General features: G+C 33.4%; 1 protein-coding gene across 1 annotated transcript in view; it reads left to right on the top strand.

Annotated features, from left to right (window-relative positions):
- LOC143187524 (KICSTOR complex protein SZT2) overlaps window positions 1–18634 on the top strand; it is a 155056-nt gene that overhangs the window by 114616 nt on the left and 21806 nt on the right. Inside the window, exons 16-20 of the mRNA XM_076391738.1 lie at window positions 24–872; window positions 1898–2072; window positions 2517–4426; window positions 11251–11345; window positions 16664–17087. Coding sequence (XP_076247853.1) covers window positions 24–872; window positions 1898–2072; window positions 2517–4426; window positions 11251–11345; window positions 16664–17087 — 3453 coding nt within the window. The remainder of the gene's footprint in view (window positions 1–23; window positions 873–1897; window positions 2073–2516; window positions 4427–11250; window positions 11346–16663; window positions 17088–18634) is intronic.

Raw genomic sequence — 18634 nt, 5'->3', positions numbered from 1 at the left:
TCTTTTTGTCTTTCAATGAATAGTTCAATCTGGAAATATAACATGGGCAGACAAGCATATTCATAACATGACAAGGGTGTCAAGTCGTGATTCTATAGAATCTCTTATTAATGATCTAGAAGGAGAAAGTTTTTGTGAAAAAGAACAGCCTCTTTTCTTGCAACTAAATTGTTCCATTCGATTTGAATCGAAATCTGGTATTAGCAGTGTCCCGGTTAAAACCTTACCAACTTGTTTCATGGAAATTCTAAAAAAAATAGAAGATTATGAAGAGAGCAATATAACCGACTTAGATCCAACAAATATGAAAATCACTTTGGACATCATTTGCTTAAATCTTCCTAAGGAAGTCTCGAAAATAAATTTGGAACGCTATCCTGGCTTAAGAACAACATCTTTTTGCAGTGGTTCTCCTGCAGATAGTTTACAAACGGAAAGTGAAAGTAGTCCGGAAAATGTTAGTAAAGGTGAATTTTTTCAAGAAAGAATGTCCCACCTTCCCTTAAACCAACATAATGCCATAAATAATTTAAAAGATGAAATTGAACGGCTTCTTCAAGATGAAACAGCGACAGCACTGTTGGATCGACCTTCTGTAAACGAAGAAATTTTGAAGTTCGTGGCAAATCACGTTTCAGAGTCGACGGACAGGTTTAGTTGTAAATTAGAAAAAGTACCATTGCACTTCGTTTTTTCCTCAGAAGATAGTAAACCGAAGTTTCTAAATGAATTGAAGAAATTAGAAATTGATAAATATTGCATTCGACAAGAAGGCAACTTATTTTATTTTGTGAAAAATGTGAAAGGTGGATCAACCAATATCGTGCAAGAAGCGTACAGAAATGATAAAGATGAATCGACAACCAAATATGGTAAGTTTTTAACTTAGCAATTCTGATACTCGTGCAATAACTGAATTTTGTAGCACAATGTATTTATTAGACTATTTTAAAAAGAATTTTTGTTTAGGTTATCGACAAATTCGTAGTTTGTATGGATTTTTATATTATATTAGAAAAAGTATTAAGTCACATTTACAAGGAAGGGTTTTTAGGTATCTGCCTCTGATTGTTTTGGTTTTCAGATATGTTATAGAGGACCAAAAAATAAGAGATACGTGCTTTTTATATTAGTCCGTTTTCATATTTATCGAGTGAAACTACCACTCGAAGTTGATAAGATGAAATACTTTTGGGGGTGGTTTTCTCAATAAGCAAGACTGTATCTAACCATCGTTATCATTTGGAATTCAATTTTCAAGAAATAATCTTTACTTGAATTTGATTGGCTCCTAGCAAGACAAATGTAGTTCCCAATTAGGGGTGGTGCATCCTTCACTAAGGGTCGGAGGTAATAGAACCAGTATTTTGCTATCATGCAATAATTTATTAGTATAAAATCCAAGGTTTCTTAAAAATTTTAAGAATTTTCTTGTAGATTTCAAGTTTAAATGTGCATTTAAACGATTAGGGCTAATTTACCCCGTGATAAGGGCGATCAATCACAAAGACATTATTTACTCATCCAAATATGCCACAAATCAAATTTATATCAAGTCTGATAATAATTTTTTAACTAGCTTCAGCTATTTCTCGTCTTTCATCTTATTAACTTCAAGTGGTAGTTTCACCCCATAAATATGAAAACAAGCCAATATAAAAAACACGTATCTCTTATTTTTTGGCCCTTTTTAACGTACCGAAAAACCAAAACAATCGAAGACGGACACCTAAAAGCCCGTCTTTGTTAGAATAGGTTTATCCAATAATAGAAATCTATTTTTTGAAAGATTCGGTGTACATAATTAGTTCATTTCCTTAAGAGATATTTCGTGCATAATATTTTGTACAATATTTATGCAAATCGAAATAATATACAAATTATTAAAACATTTCAGCTTCTACCGTCACTAAAGACAAATTGAATGCAAGCGATGAATGTGAAAGGCATAATAATTCTGAGGGTGCTATTAGATGGCTGATAGATTTTGATAATCGCGAAGGTTCATTACCAAATTTCTGGTTAATACTGGAAGTAGAAAAAGACTATGTCAATGTATACTTTCATTGTAGGTAAGTAGTGGTTTCACTATACTATTCTTATTAGATTACTTATTATACTTATTACAAGATTGACTTGACATTAATGTGTTTTAATAATTTGCAAGATGCTTTCCTTTCTTAAATTTGGGTTAGTATTTTGTAAAATATTTTAATATTAAAAAATTATATTACAAAAATATTAAAGTATTTTACAAAATAGATACAAATTAGCGTATGTACCGTATAATTGAAAGAAGTTAAAATTATAGGAATGAACAAAGGTTCTCAAGGTCATCTCTTTACTTTTGAACTACAAGCCAATTGTCGAATGTCTGTGTTCCATATATTTTTAGTTCCTTTTTATTAGCTATACTTCTACCGTACATACGTATAATTTTAATCGTTATGAAATTTAAGGAATCAAAGCATCTCGATAATAGTAAAATCATTCAACTGATTTGCCATAATTAATAGATTTTTAGAAATTCCATCGATGGAGGTAACTAGTTATTGGCGCACTCAAGAAATGTTAATATCTCAAATAAAAAGCACCTGTCGCCGAGTAAATCAATATTTACTTTTACAAAATCTTCATAAAACGAGCAAATGTTCGGAACTCCTAGAAACAGAAACGCTTGAGGATTATAATTGGAAGTCCGAGGCAATAAACGACTACAATAATACTATACTAAGTAGAGACCCAATACAAGGTTTTACTCCAGGAATGTTTCGATGTCGCGTGGTTTGGGAATTTACTTTTCAGTTACATCCTCGATTAAAAACTGGTCCTGGCAGGTCCGGACTATCACGCGGTATAAAAGCTTTGCAAGGTGTATTAAACAGATTCGCTGTGAGTAATCGAAATAATATGTTCGTGTATCAAGAAAATAATAAAAATGTATTTTATTTAAGACTTCACGAACAAATAAATAATGGGAAATCCTTACAAAATAAATTGTCAGAAAGCGATGAAAAGCTTGTTTCCCGCAGTAATAGCGTAGTTTCCTTATCACAGACAAGATCGTCTGATAATGTTATATCAAATGATACAAGACCCAGAGTTCGATCTTTTAGTGAGAAAGAATCAAATGTTTTAAACAAAACTGAAGATTCAATTGTCCTAATGGTGCATGGTATATCAGACGCGGGACCAGAAGTTAAACGTGATTTGGTACAAGTTTTACAAAATCGTTTAGATGATGCAGTACTTGAAGTTCTGTCTGTTATGTTAGCGAGAAATCCAATGTGCAAACTGACTCCTGCCGATGTTCATTTTATTCAACCACCAAAGCCACCAGAATGCACCATACAGTTGAGCATACAGAGCCATTGCATATCATACATAAATGCTCTTGAATTTTATTTGCGCCAGAATATACTTCAATTTTTATATATACCAAAATATACAGACAATAGAGCGGATTATCATTTCCAAGATTATTCACAGCTCGAGGGATCTACAAAGAGAGTTTCCGAAAAGGACATATTTTTGTACAATCAAAGTCATTCTAGTGGAAACAAAGGAATTGCCTGTATAGCGCTAGCAATTATAGATGAAGATGGAGAACTAAATAAATCATTGCAAGATAAAAAATTAGCAACTGCTTTTCCTGCAACAATAAATATGGATGATTTTGAAAATATTGTCTCAGCACCAATTTTTGATAAGGGTTCGAAAAATTTGTCACCACTTATAGAATTCAGAATTTGGAAACAAGGTAGAGTTAATCTTGATTCTTTGCGACAAAAATTGTGTTCCGCTGTTAAACATGCCATTTGGGATTTGGTTACTGAATATAAATTCCTACCAAATCCTCTGACAGAACCGTTCCAAAAAGATATTTCAGAAATATTTACGGAACACAAGAAGCCTCACGCACATGTGGCAATGGAAACTTCGCAAAAAGTGGTATCTGATTTAGTCATTAACCAATATGAGGCAGGCGAAGAAGGAAAATTGCATGACATTTACTGTGTGAAACTATCGCAGTGGTTTCGTTTTGCCTTAGAAATTGGAGTCCCATCAGTAAGGAAACACGAAGTAAATATCAGTTGTAGACATAATATCTCCACCATTATTAGAGAATTAGAAACTCTTATCCAATGTCAAGCACCAGATATTTCTAGTCGAGCTTTTGTATTAAAAGATAAACAACCATTCATTGAGAAATTTATTTCTAACGAAGAACTACTACAAAACAAAAAATATTACACTTTTTCTTCGAATAATGAAGAAAGCTCTAATATACCACTTTATATACCGTATGATTTTACCAAGGATGAACAAATAACTTACACGAAGTGTATTTTAATTAGCAGAAATTTTCGCCAGTGGAAATCTTCTTTTAGCAAAGAAGTACAACCGGAGCTACTTGTTCCAAAAGGTAATATTCTCTTTTTTTTATAACATAATAATAACATAATATAAAAAATTATTCTCATTTCAAGGCGTTGTTTTATGAGTATCATTACTTCTTTTTAGCAAGGTTTAAAATTTAGATAAACTACATCAGTTGTATTGTTACTCTCATGCTTCAGACGGCATACTTATTGTTAGTGTACCTATTAAAATCTCTTTTTTTAATTACAATTTATTTATTTTTATCAAAACCGAACTTACTTAAAAAAGTAAGAGGTTAGTTGTAACATTTTCTCTAACATAAAACTGGGCCGGCCTACACATTGTTATATCACCTTGTTATATAACATATAGTGTAGACCCAACATATGGTAGTTTTTCTATGGTATTGTAATGTTGGTACTTTAAATAGATAGTGTAACAGACATAAACGTTGTCTATTTATTTGTTGTAATAGTTTGTGGGGTTAGTTACAACATATATGAAATGAGAGCAAGTTACGTATTTTATTTAGTTATATTTATTAAGTCAAAGTGCCAGAAAATAATAATTAATTTAGTTTACTAACAACATTTTTAATTAAGTGATTATAATAATCAATATTTTTGATAAAACTTATTTGAGAATCACACATGCCATTTAAGTGCAGTTTTGAAAAAATTAACTAGTTTTTTATGCGAAAAGAAATTAAATAGCATATTTGGTATTAATACATGTCGTGTAATAGTTTATAATTGCTCCTTTAGTACTCTGTCTTTCTTAACACTCACGCTGTATAGTCTCATATTTGCAAACAATGCATAAGTTACTGGTTTTCATGTGATAATTAAAAATTAAAATATAAATTCAAGTACAATCCAGCTAACGGTTAATAGATTCTACATGATATGATTCTCAGAAAGTCATTTATTAGTCATATCATCTCTTATTCAAATGTCAAGCTTCGTGATGTAGCCAGGGTGAAATTTGAAGGCACTGACTCTCTTATTGCCTTTCTTTGGTTCGCTGAATGGACTCTCATCGTATTTTCTGCCCAACTCTAAATGTTTTTAAAAATCATACCACATATATCGTTTAACTGAATAGGTATAGTAATTATTTACAAAACGACCGGTTTCGTCGATTTTGATAATTTTGAAATATGCTGTCGACGTCAACATTGTGTATAACATTTCCTTATACATACAAGGTGTTTTAGAAAATGTGGAACACTTTCGAATGGTCGGTTCTGCATACGTAGATAATTGAAAAGGTCCATGTGCACATGTGTATGTTCGGAAACACTAGTTTTTTAGTTACCTAGTATTTTGTATTGCGTGAAACACTGAATCAAAACCCGTAGAAAAGAAGGAAAATGTAGAACGCGTTTGCAGGATAGATTCTAGATACAAAAACAGTGATAACAATTCAAATGCATATATGTCTGTAAAAGCATTAGTTTTTTAGTTACGTGCCATTTTGTATTGTGTAAAACACTTGCTCGTTCCTTACCTGTATGGTACACTATCTCCTTTTAAGACTCTACTATGTCCAAAGATATTCCAACCCTCTTCAATGAATGGTGTACGATTATGTAGTATTCTAAAGAAAGTACCTATCACAGCATACGCAATATAAAATAGCGTGTAATTAAAAAAAAACTGAACGCTTCCGAACATATTATGCATATAAACTTTTTTCATTCCTTTGTGTCCAGAATCTCCCCCCCCCCCCCCCCCCCCCCCATGTAGTTTTTGAAATATTAATAATTTATACAGTGCATGATTAATACTGGGTAATGTGTGGGGAGATGTTGAATGTATAATTAATCCTCGGAATACAGTAACCGGTAATGAGTCTTTCGTGAACTAGGGTCTGCAGAGACCCCGTTACTGGAATGCAATAGTTAATACTGGATGATGGTAATACCATTTGTAATTCCAACCGTTCAAATGAAATTTGAATAAAGTAGACTGAAACAATGAATTCCTGTCATTGTAATTTCGGTTGTTGAAGGGATGTTTTATACTTCCTTGCCCTATTCCATGTACTCTATATCCCTCTACACACCACCCAGTATTCACCACGCGTCCAATAAAGTCGCCCGTTTTGTAAATAATCACAGTAATTGTGCAAAAAGGGTATACCTCACTGATTTTTATAATCTTTGAACATATTATAGAGAACGATATTTTGAACAACGTTTTCTTATACATATAACCGCCGCTCGGCCTTACGTTTTGAGATATTTGCGAAAAAACTGTTGCTACTATCAGAATGAATTCTGCTTATACGTACGTGTCCATGGCAGGTTATGAGTCAACTATTGAACTTCAGCATTGTCTTCGAAATCTTTACGTATTGTCAGGGATATAAGTTAATCAGGCATCCTAACACCTTATAAAGACCCAGTGGTTCTAAGTTGACTCAGTGGACAAACGTAACGTAACCTACCTCTCTTACATTGTATATTTGTTCACTGGGTCAACTTAGGCCCACTAGCTCCTTCTAGGGTATTGGGTCACCTGGGGAATTTTTTTGTTAGACTTGTCCACTGGGTTAACTTATACCACTGACAATAAGTAAAGGTTTGGAAGGCAATACTCGAGCTCGGTAGTTACAATTAGTCCACCCCAACAATATTGGTTACAGGACCCGTGCTCTGTTTATAGAAACAGCAGAATAGAGGCTGTCACATATTGACTCATACACTGCCACGGACGCGTACGTATAAACAAAATTCAATGTGATAGTAGCAACAGTTTTTGAAAAGCAAGAGCGAACGGCAGTCATATGTATAAGAAAAAGTTGTTCACAATGTTGATTTCTAATTAATCTGAATTCTAAATCTAAAAGTAAGTTTAAAATGTTTATCTGTTTCTCGTCGTAAAAGGCGACACTGACTTCTTGGATAACCTAACATAATAGTGGAGAATGTCAAGAGATTAATTTCATTGAATCAAAGTTTTTTAAGTCAGTCTCTCTATGTTCTGCTGAATACGAATGTCCCGGAGGTCAACTTTGTCAGTGTCTGCTTCTTTAGTTGCAACTCCTCTACATAGTCCGACTTTTTGGTCAAAGTGGTCTCTTTCCAGGCCAGCACTCTATTTACATTTCATCCGCACGGATTGACCGTTCGTGATTTGTCTGTGTCAACAATACACGAAATTTTGTGAGAGGTGTTACACTAGAGTGGTAGGTCCGCGCATTGGATCTTTATCCACGACATTTATAACATTTTTTTTAATGTCCGACCTGCTTTCGTTTTACAGTAACAATGCCTTAAAGTTAACGTTATGTTCTAAAATTGAAAAGTAGGTCGTGCATATCGGTGAAACAAACGCGTAGAAAGAGTCCATAAACCTATAGTATGACTTTCTAAGGTTAAGTCCTAGTGGTCTCTAACTTGCGATATTGTTGCTTCTCTAACTCGTGAATGGTATTTCTCCCACGCAACGCTCGCCCTACTGAGCTTTAACCAATTGTCTCCGAATATTTCGTCGTGGTTCCTTGCATATGTCGTATCTTTTTTTGGCGTCTGGCGTCTTTTCTTCTCAGAGGAGCCACTTAGCGCTATTTCAGTGACGACTGGCAAAGATGTCGAACCCTACTAGACATTTAGGGATGTTCGTATAGCATAGAAGAAATGGCGTAAAATTCAACTTCCTTTAACTTAAATTGAAAACAAGTTAAATAGTATCTTAAACTACATCGCAACTTATCAGAATCTCTTAGATTAATAAAGGAAAACGAAAAAAATAATCAATTTAACATGGGGTGTCTTGCACATAACGAAATCTGCTTTATTGAGTCAATGAGAAAGGCGTGCTTACTCCTAAAGATAGAAAGAGAGTTTCGATCGGCTACACAATCTGACAATGTTGCTTGAAATACGCATCTACCGTTGTGTCTCTGCTGACCAATTCGATGGCTTGAGAAGGTTGCAGTTATTTTAGAAGACCCTTAAAACGTGTTAGGGCCCTCATAGACATAAGTCCTTCAGTGAGACACCTAGTGTAAACGATTCTAGCTTTTTTAGTCACTGGGTCTTATGGACTACATTTCATTTGTATGCGTTACATACGTTCTTTTCCACAAGCATTTCCGATCTTTAAAACCTTATAAATGTTAAACCGTAAAAAATACAACAAAACGCATTAAAACTTTCTTTTTCTATTGCTCCTCCACAATATACAGTATCATAACGCATAACTGCACCCAGCATGGGACCCACTGAGTGCAGTTAAGTGTTACATGGTCATTAATTTCGAATTCAGTCTCTTGGTCTGTCAAAGGTTGCGAAAAAAGAAAGATCTCTAAAACAAAGATAGCATTAAACCTTAGAGATGTTCCGGGTGCAGATATCTGCTACGACTTGAACGCAGTTATGCCTTATACTACTGTATCTGTAAAATTACAAAATCCTCTGCTTCTGATTTTACCATATTGACATGTTAACTTTAACCGCTTAACGCTCACATTGTTTTGGCTTAACCTACCATAAATGACCAATATGATTTTGTTTTATTTTAATATTGTGTCTTATATTTTGAATAATTGTATGATAAGTTTATAATAATAAGAATAATATATGAATAAAAGATTTCTCAAAGAAATACCTTTATGAAGTTTCGTACGTGATAGTTCAGGTGGGAGATCTTTTCTATTTGTTCGTATTGTTCTGTACAGATGTCTTTAGCGAAGGGTCTATGTTCAAGAAAATCACGTTGAGATTCCAAAGACTGTTTTATTCTTTTTCGTTTTCTGACAGTTGGCGTTTAGGCGTCCCGTAGTCGACTGACTCACCCTCGCTTCATAAGCTCTCTCGAAAACGCGCCGAACCTCCAAATTCATTTTCATTGATCAACGCCTCACGCTAATTGGCCAATGGAAATATTTCTTAGTTCGATCGCGCCATCTATTCGAATCGTCACCTAGTCGTGATACCGACCTCGTGTAACAACCCCGCGGAGAAAGGCCTACTGACCCAAACTTACCAACAACGCTGAATTTCCTCGAAGCTCGAGTCGTTTAACGCAGCCGATCGTTTGGCCCGGTAGCCCGCCGGTTGCAACTCTCGAACCGTTTAGGTCCCTCGGAAATTCAGGACTTTATGACATCCGCCGTAGCTACTGAACCCCAAACATGAAAGTCTTAAAAAAGGAAACATGTATTGTTTGAAACAGCTAACTGAACTAGCTCCTCAAAAATAGCTTTCTTTACGCACGTGTCTAAAAATCCTGCCAGCCGTCTGCACGTAAAATGTTCTTATTTGTACGTGCCGCTGGCCGCTACAGTCTACAGGTCAGTCTTATGACTTACATGTAAATCTATAAGTTATGAAGAAGTATAGAAATTGTTTACTGTTAGGCAATAGCCATATCCCAGAAAATGCTCCATCAACGTCACAACTACTTGGGATTACATTGGCAAATCTTTATATTTATTACTAATTACTGTTCCTTTCCCGGTACAAACAATAGAATTATATAAGTATCCTGTCTCTGATTCACATAATAAAAATAGTTTTTTCTAAAACGAGATCATTTCAAGGAAATGTATTACATTCATCTTAATCGTCCCTTATATTACATTAGACTGCCGTTTATTGTTATATTTTTCATGGATGTATATAGACTAGAACATTTTTTTATTTATGTGATTGATTACTGGCCAAATTATACTTAGTTGGGATTAGGGTACGTCTTAGGATCATAGTCTTCATTATTAGTAAAATGCAAATTCCTTTCAATATAAAAATATCGCCTTGAAAATAATCAATTCTGAAAAAATTATTGTTTTAAAAATTCCGGTTTTAATCCAGTTCATACTTTCTCCAGGTTTTTTTTTATTATTCTTTGTAATATAATTAAAGCTAAAAGTATTTACATTTCATAAAGTATCACCTTGTAGATTGGCATATTTATTGCTTTCAGTAACTAATTAATTGATCAAATACTTATCAAAAAATAATCGAAAATATTCTAAGACTTCGTGATCATTTGCCGGTGTGAAATTATATTGTGTAGTCGTGTTCAATTTGATCCTGCATCAAGAAAGACATATCTATTGCTGTCCGAGTCTGACTGGGGCATGCACATTTTGGACCATCAGTTGTTCCCGAATCAGACTCGGATGTTAGCGTTAAGAGGTTAAAGCATTATTACTGCAATGCGAAGTAGATTGACCACTATGTTATAGGATATTTCGTGACATTATATTGTACAAACTCTGCTACAGTGAAAGTAATTGTCTGTGTCAATGCCGTCGTATATTCGGAAAATCTAGAAGAACTAACAGAGTCACAAAAACTGAAATATTCAGTATTTTGTATACAACGAATGAAAACCAGATTTTATATATGCTCCTTCTTTCCAGAATACATAATACAAAATGTAATATTCTTCTCTTATTTAACAGACTTCTAAATTTAAAAAAAGTATATCATCTACGTCAAAAGTACGTTCATAGGTTGTAGGAAACTGAAATTTATTTTCATAGTCTAAATTATTATCTAACGTTATTACAATTTTTAAAAAACGTCGAGTATGTTTATTTTCCTTAAAACTCTTTAATCTGCGTATACATGTCGCTTATTTACTGCAACAATGACATAATTCAAAGTGTATAATTTTTAGAAAAATAAGTCAATTTCAACATTCAGTGTAAGAACTTCTTTCTATACTAATTACATAATAACGATCAATGTTTCAATTTTGTCATTATTGCAACAAATGAGCGATATGTATTTTAAAATGTTATCATTAAGATACTACTTATGTATCTTTCATACTATGTTTATTTATACCATGTAAAATATTTTTTCAAAGTTTTATTACACGTGTAATATGTCATTTTTCTTAATTATAGATCAAAAGGTTTCTCAAAAATTCAATTCTTTGATACTGGACTCTAATTTTGTATCAAGACAACGAATATTACTGGCTGAAGTTCGAAGTAACAGTGTAAGTAATAAAGAAAGTCATTACTGTGGTTTCTCGCAATTTCGCAGTCTTCGTTTTTTGTTAACCCTCTATAACATTGTCTTACTCAGAAATTATCTATCGATACTGATTTTGTCATTTTTAGGCCAGCAGATGACGTTTTTATTTAGTTTTTGTGAACTTAAATTTTATATACATAAATATAATATTTCGTGAACGACTGCTGTAATAAAAAAAATGTTCTTCCAAAAGTTGTTTAGTATAAAGAAAGACATTATACGAGGTAAATTATTTTTTAGTATATGGAATAATGGAGGAGATTTTAAAATTAATTAATTCCTTTAAAGGGAACCTTAAACTTTTTTATTTATTACACGATGGTATTTGAGTAGTAGTATCAAGCGAGTGGCATATGTGGTATGATAATTTATTGTAATACGAAGTTATATACGATATAATGAATAATCAGTGGATGCCTGCTAGAATACCTGCTGCGAAGAAAGATCCAACTTTTTATGTCTCTTTATGTTAGAATTACTACGTACCCTTATAAATATAGCCTTGATTATTGCACTTTGATGACATATGAAGCCTCATCGATTCTTAACGTGACTACCAATTGATTACTTCCGTTAACAATTATGAACCAATCGACGGATAAAAAGTTATCGTCAACTGTCTTTCTTTTTGCGATATTGGTATTTGTTATCCTCTTAATTACACATTTTACAAACGATATCCTAAGAAGCATAAAGTACAAAAGGGAATTGCTGTAGAAGTTTGATCCCTCTTGGCAGTGAATAGTCGAATAGACGTTAATTGGCGATTTATGTTTATCTGACTCCTAAGGAATTTCCGCATTTCTATTTCTGTACTACAGTAATTGATCAGATAAGGTACTTCGTTGAATTCGTCTCAACAAATGCTATTGTATAAGAAATAAAGAACTAGAAGACTTACATTTAAAAAAAACTAATTTAGCTTTAAAATCTTCTCCATATCCCTCTTTATACCTAGTAATTTTTGAAGGAACATTTTCTTTATTATAACAGCCGTTCACGAGATATTCCACTGTTTCCAGTTAACGGAAATATTGTACGGATGCTATATCAGAAAATGCAGAACATCTTCGGAAGGCAGATTCTAGACATGAAAATAATGAAAAATGTTTACGTGCACATATGTCCGGAAACGCTTAGCTTTTCGGTTATACAATACTTTATATGGCGTACGGTGTGATACTTTCTTTAAAATCCACAACTCCGCGCTACTCATTCATGAGACTGGGATATCTCTGGACCTAGTGGGACCTTAAAAGGGATATCACATCGCATAGGCAAGAAATGAGCCAGCATTTTACGCAATATAAAATACTGTGTAACTAAAAAACTGTGCGTTTTTGGGCATATGTGCATTTTACCTTTTTTCAATGTCTTTGTGTTTAAAACCTATTCTTCAAATGTGTTCCATGTTTTTCTCATTTTTAACAGAATTTGACTTAGCATTTTACGTCACCCAATATAGCGTACAATTAAAAAACTAGGCGTTTTAGAACATATACACATGAACTTTTTTCATTGTTTACATATATAGAATCTACCATCAAAAATTTCCAACACTTTCGAATACACTCTGTATTCATAGCTCCAAAGTTACAAATCGTTCCCTTGTAATAAAGACTTTGAAATTTGAAAATTCATTATTAATTCATATCTCGAGATTAAAATTTACTAGTTCCATGTAAAATAATTGTTTTTAGCCATTACAGGAAATTTAGGTTATAGAGGATTATCTTAGTTTTTTGTTAAAAACAAAGACGGAACTAGACATTAAGAAAGGAAAATACCAAATTCCGTATGACTCTATGAATTTTCATGAAAGTTATATTAACGGATTTCTATTTCAATGAAAATTATTTATATACATAAATTGGTTTGTAATTAACATAATTATAAGAACAAATTTATTTACAGAACTCAACGTTTACTTTATTAAAAAGTCCGATTTCCATGATGTTAGGTATAATTTTAATTTAACGAATGTCAAGATTTTATTAATTTTAGATTAGGTTATGGCAGAGAGGTTACGTTACCGACAAAATTTGGAAAAAATATGGCTTTACGGGAGCTAATTCTTTGTTCTTATATGAGAAACTTCTGAGCTGGGAAAGAGTTCATTTGAAAGAAAAAAATTCAATGGAACGCAATCAACTCGTGATTTAACGAGATTCTGCTGATATTTAGTAATATGAGTGTTGTATAATAGAGTAAAAATCGACCGTTCACAGCCGTGGAATTCAAGCAATTTTATGTAATTTAGAAAGTGTTTTGAACAAAATCATTTTTTTCTTTCAAATGAACCCTTTTCCAACTCAGAAGCTTCTTATATAAGGACGAAAAGTTAGCTCCCATAAACCCATGTCTCAGCATTACTTTTTGACGGGTTATCGATAAAGCAGAGTAAAATATGTGACAAGTTTAGTTGGGCTTGTGCAAACGAGGCGGTGCCTAATTAAGAAGACTGCCCGTGTGGAATCAGAATCTGTGATACCAAAATTGACGACGTGAATTACTGAAAATTTCCTCGCCTATTCCAGCTGCGTGTACACGAACTCGGTATTCCAGACCAGTTCAGACAGCTTCGGAAAGTCAAAAGAGAAAGCAAATTTAAAGTGAAACTTACTATCTCGCTCTTGAGACTCAAATGCTATCTATGTCGCGAGTAAGTGGCGCCAGTCACACGCGATTTTTTGGATTGTCCAAATATTGCCACTTTCCAACTTACAATACGAAGAGAACTCTTCGGTGCGATTCTCAGAGAGCTTTATTATCAGTTTCACCCAATCATCCTCTTCTTAATTGTACGACATGGCCTGCTACATCCTATAATATATTGAGAAGTTAATAGTCTCCTCAAAATAAGTGGTTAGGCAATTGTAAATGATAGTGTGATTGTAAGTGACACGTCCCAGGTTCAATACCTAGTCTGGAAAGAACTTCTTCTTTCTTTTTTTAAATGTCTAAATTGCATATAAAAGTATTTTACAAAAATTGTAATTTTTTTATACAAATTTTCATTTACAAATACATATTTAACATATATATTTTAACTTTTTTCTACTCTTTTCTTTGTTTATCGAAATACACACAATGCAACATCTCCAGATGTATTCGATCTCTTGCATTTGTTTTCTCATGTATTGTGTGTGATTGTGTGCGGTTGTGTGCATTGAACACAGTGGCTAGCCGCAACGTCAGATGCGTTATTTTAATTTTCCGTAAAACCTACATACGCATATATATGTATATATATGTAATATGTACATATTTATTTTAGAGAAAAATTCCAATATATTTTTTAGATATGTATTTCTGAAAGAAAATTTGTACAAAACAACTGCAGTGTTTGTGGAATACTACTATATGTAATCTATATACTTTAAAAAGGCAAAAAAGTTATGTTCATACTAGATATTAAACGCAGGATCTATTACAGATGTATATAGACTTGTTTTGATTGTTCGTAAAAAATACGCATAGAGATATTCTAGAAAACGTCATTACTTCTAGACTTATCCTTAAAAATTGTATAAAAATCTCTGGGATCTTACCAATAGCGGATTTAAGTACAGGCGGTAATATTCAAATATTCTTAGTTTTATGTGTATTTAATCTTGCATAAAAATAGAACAAGACATATTGCCCATAATTTATTTATTACAATGGGACTCTAACAATTTGAGGGATCTCGGGTCTCTTGAAGAGTAGATCCGCCACTGCTCCCTTTTAACAAATCGAAAAATGAAAATGTTTGGGCAATTGAAAAGATCGTACGTGGCTCGTATCACTTGCCGACAACTTGAACAGTTGAATTTCATCGTTTTAAGAGCGAGAGAGTAAGGGTCACATCTGACTTCTCTCTAGACTCTAGACTTTTCTTAGCTGTCGATGTGCCGAGCTCATACTCGTGGCTCGTGTAATAGTATGTACAGTGAAGAGGAAAATTTTCTAAATCGCGGTCCAAATTCGAAATCATAGAGTAGCCCCATCTCGCGTTCAATAAATAACTGTGTCTGTAAGTAATGCTATTGCTATAACGAAACCTGTAACAGCAAATACCGACTTTGCAATCTCGGAAAGTCACATGACTAACCTACCCTCTGAAGTTTTTTAATTAACAAAGAAAAATTTCCAAAAATTCCAATTTCGTCGTTTTTAAGTATTCATTCTATTTCGACATCCACGACGTGATATACGTCGTAAACTGAATTGTGACATTATTAATCATTTATAATACTACATTGACAACGTTGATTCCACGACTGCCACCTTCCATGCAACTTAACTTTTACTGTTGATTAAAATTTCACTCACAAGAGAAGTTGGACAATTTAAAAATTTCAATTTTTTTGGATCAATAATTAGGAAGCAGATTTATAAGAGACTTCGAGAGCAATTCTATTTATTGACTACAATATGATTCTTTAGGATGATAACACCCCTTAAAGTAGATGTAGACGTGTGGTTCTGTATTTTCTTATGTATTTTTAGAACTATAATAGTTATTAAAAAATGGTTAGAATAAAAATTAATGGATTTTTATTCTTCATAAGATTATGTATTTAAATTGATAGATATTTTCTATTTAAATAAAAAATCCCTCTCCAATCTCAAAACATTTTAAATTTTGTATTACGTCAAAAAATATACATGTATATCCGACTTGAATGTCTACACGCGATTGTTTCCTTAAATATTAACCCTTTGCACTCGGCTCTCCCTTTTAAGGGGACAAAATGAATGGAAAATAAGAACCTCTGAATGCAAAGGTTTAAAAATGCGAAAAAATATCCTTACATCCCTACATTCACATTCTAGAATTGCTAATAAAAACCAAATTTTTATCAATTTAATTACATAGTGTTATGAAGCACAGAAGATCGTTCAATTTCAAGTGCAACTACTTTTTTATATCTAATACAGTGTTAAAGATACATAGTGAGATATGAAAACACCTATCCTCCTTTCTTGGGTTGTCTATCTTTGCTTGTCAATCAGTGAAATTCTCGAATGAAATAAAGAGTTTTTACGAATTATAATACCCATTTGTGAGTGAAATTAGGTTTTATTCGGAACATCAAATCATTAAAACCTACACATAAATTATAATTTGTCGTGAAATTTAATTCGAAAAAAATTGGTTTATATTATTAACGTATTCTTTTGAACAACATATTTATTCTTCGATATTAATGTACTTTTGCATCAAATATATTTTGTAATCTTTCATGCATGGACTTGAACATATTTCATAAGTAAGGAACTGAATTATTGTTGCAGATTATTTTATACATGTATAACTGGTCAAAAGAAAAATCTGAGAAATTGATCAAACAAACTACCAGTCTGGGTATATGGCTCTCTTCAAGATCAAACTTTTTTATGAATATAATAATGCAGAAATTAGGAATATTTTATCATCAACCACATTACTCACGAGATCAAACGAACGCACATTATTTTCAAGTAATGGACATGGAAAATCTTACGAAATTTGCTTTTGTACATAACGATGAAAAAGATTGGACAAGGATTAATAACAGAATACAAAATATAAAACATAACCATTTTTCATGGAATGATGTAGTTGGTCAAACAATGCGTGATGTAAAACTAAATATGCATCTTCATAATAATATTGATCCAGTTACGAAAGCAGTTTATGACTTACAAGATTTACGATGCCGTGAGAAGAAAATGAAAGGTAAATATAGAACAAGTGGAATCGGTGTTTACATAGTATATGTACCTAAAGAATGTAAATAGTACATTTTCTCATATTTTAACTAGTGATAGAGGAATTAAAATAGGAGATAAAATGACATTTCACAGAAATGTTCTATGACATAGCGTCTGACCTGCTTTCCTTTTACAATAACAGCTCCATATATCTAAATGTTCGTCTCAGTGTTCTAACAATTATATTGTGTACATTGTTTGGAATTTTGCGTGTGAAAAACTTTAATTGTGTATATCACTGGTTCCGTAGCTCAGATTTAAAATTCAATGGTATTATCGCAATATAATGTTGGTACGATTTTTCGATTAAGTATAGTGTCATCAAAATTAGTGCATTTGTTGCTGAGATCTCATAATACAGTTATAAAAAGTGTAACTTTTAACATCATTTTTCAAGATTTTCTTCTCCATAGTATGTACTGATGTCCGGGTGACCGTCGCGTAAAAGCGCAGTCACGACCACACCTTATGGCAGGCCTTCCCAAGTAGGGGAAAACCACTTCTGAAACATATGTTTCGGTTCTTCTTCCAATGCTGCGTCTTCATCTAAGGTAGGACGGTTCCTACTACCCTCTTTCCGAGGAGACAGTAACGCTGTTGGGAAATATGCTGGGGTGTAGCGTTGGAAGGAGAACCGAAAGATATGTTTCAGGAGTGGTTTTCCCCTACTTGGGAAGATCTGCGTTATGGGAAGGGTATTCGGTACCACTGTAAGACAAATATGATAAACTGTACAAAATATTCCCGAGAATACAATTTTATGCGGTTCGCACGCTAAACTCGAGGTCTGCTCAATCTCGAGGGTGCCGCTCGAATGCCTTTTTTCCGTCGATCGGTCCTCGTTGTCTAAACTATCTCCTCAAGGGCCCGCCGTTAATTTATGACCGGGCCTGGCGTCACTCTAGTCGAGTCTGTCCTCGGTTTGTCGGTCTTATCGACTGCGTTAGAATATACAGTCAGGCTGCTTCTTCGAAGTTTCCCTAACATTCGGCCAACCTGCAATTGTGCTCGTCCTCGAGTATTTTCATCACGCTGTTTTCTAGAACATGAAAAACGTATTCCTATCAGCATTCAATTCCAACATACAATTTTATTCAAGTCCCCGATGTGACCGATGTGTCACGAAAACACTTTCTCTGATTCTCGGATTGCTCACAATTTCAGCACAATTTAAAAATCTCTGTTCGTTTCGGTTTAACGGATTCCCCTCGTTATGATCACCAATACTACGTTTTACTCTCGGTTTAGTCATTAATACAACGGATTACCCTCGTCGTAATCACATTTATAACGGTTTACCCTCGTCATAATCACTAGTACAACGGATTACCCTTGTTGTAATCACAATTATAACGGTTTACCCTCGTTACAATCACTAGTAAAACGGTTTACCCTCGTTCTAATCACTAGCACAACGGATGACCCTTGTTGTAATCACGATTATAGCGGTTTATCCTCGTTATAATGTGCGCCTCGTCTCCTCTATTCTACCATTGCAACCCAAGGTTTCAA

This window comes from Calliopsis andreniformis, unplaced genomic scaffold, assembly GCF_051401765.1.
Source record: "Calliopsis andreniformis isolate RMS-2024a unplaced genomic scaffold, iyCalAndr_principal scaffold0048, whole genome shotgun sequence".
NCBI lineage: Eukaryota > Metazoa > Arthropoda > Insecta > Hymenoptera > Andrenidae > Calliopsis > Calliopsis andreniformis.
The sequence above is the reverse complement of the archived record's forward strand: the minus strand, read 5'-3'. Positions and strand labels throughout refer to the sequence as shown.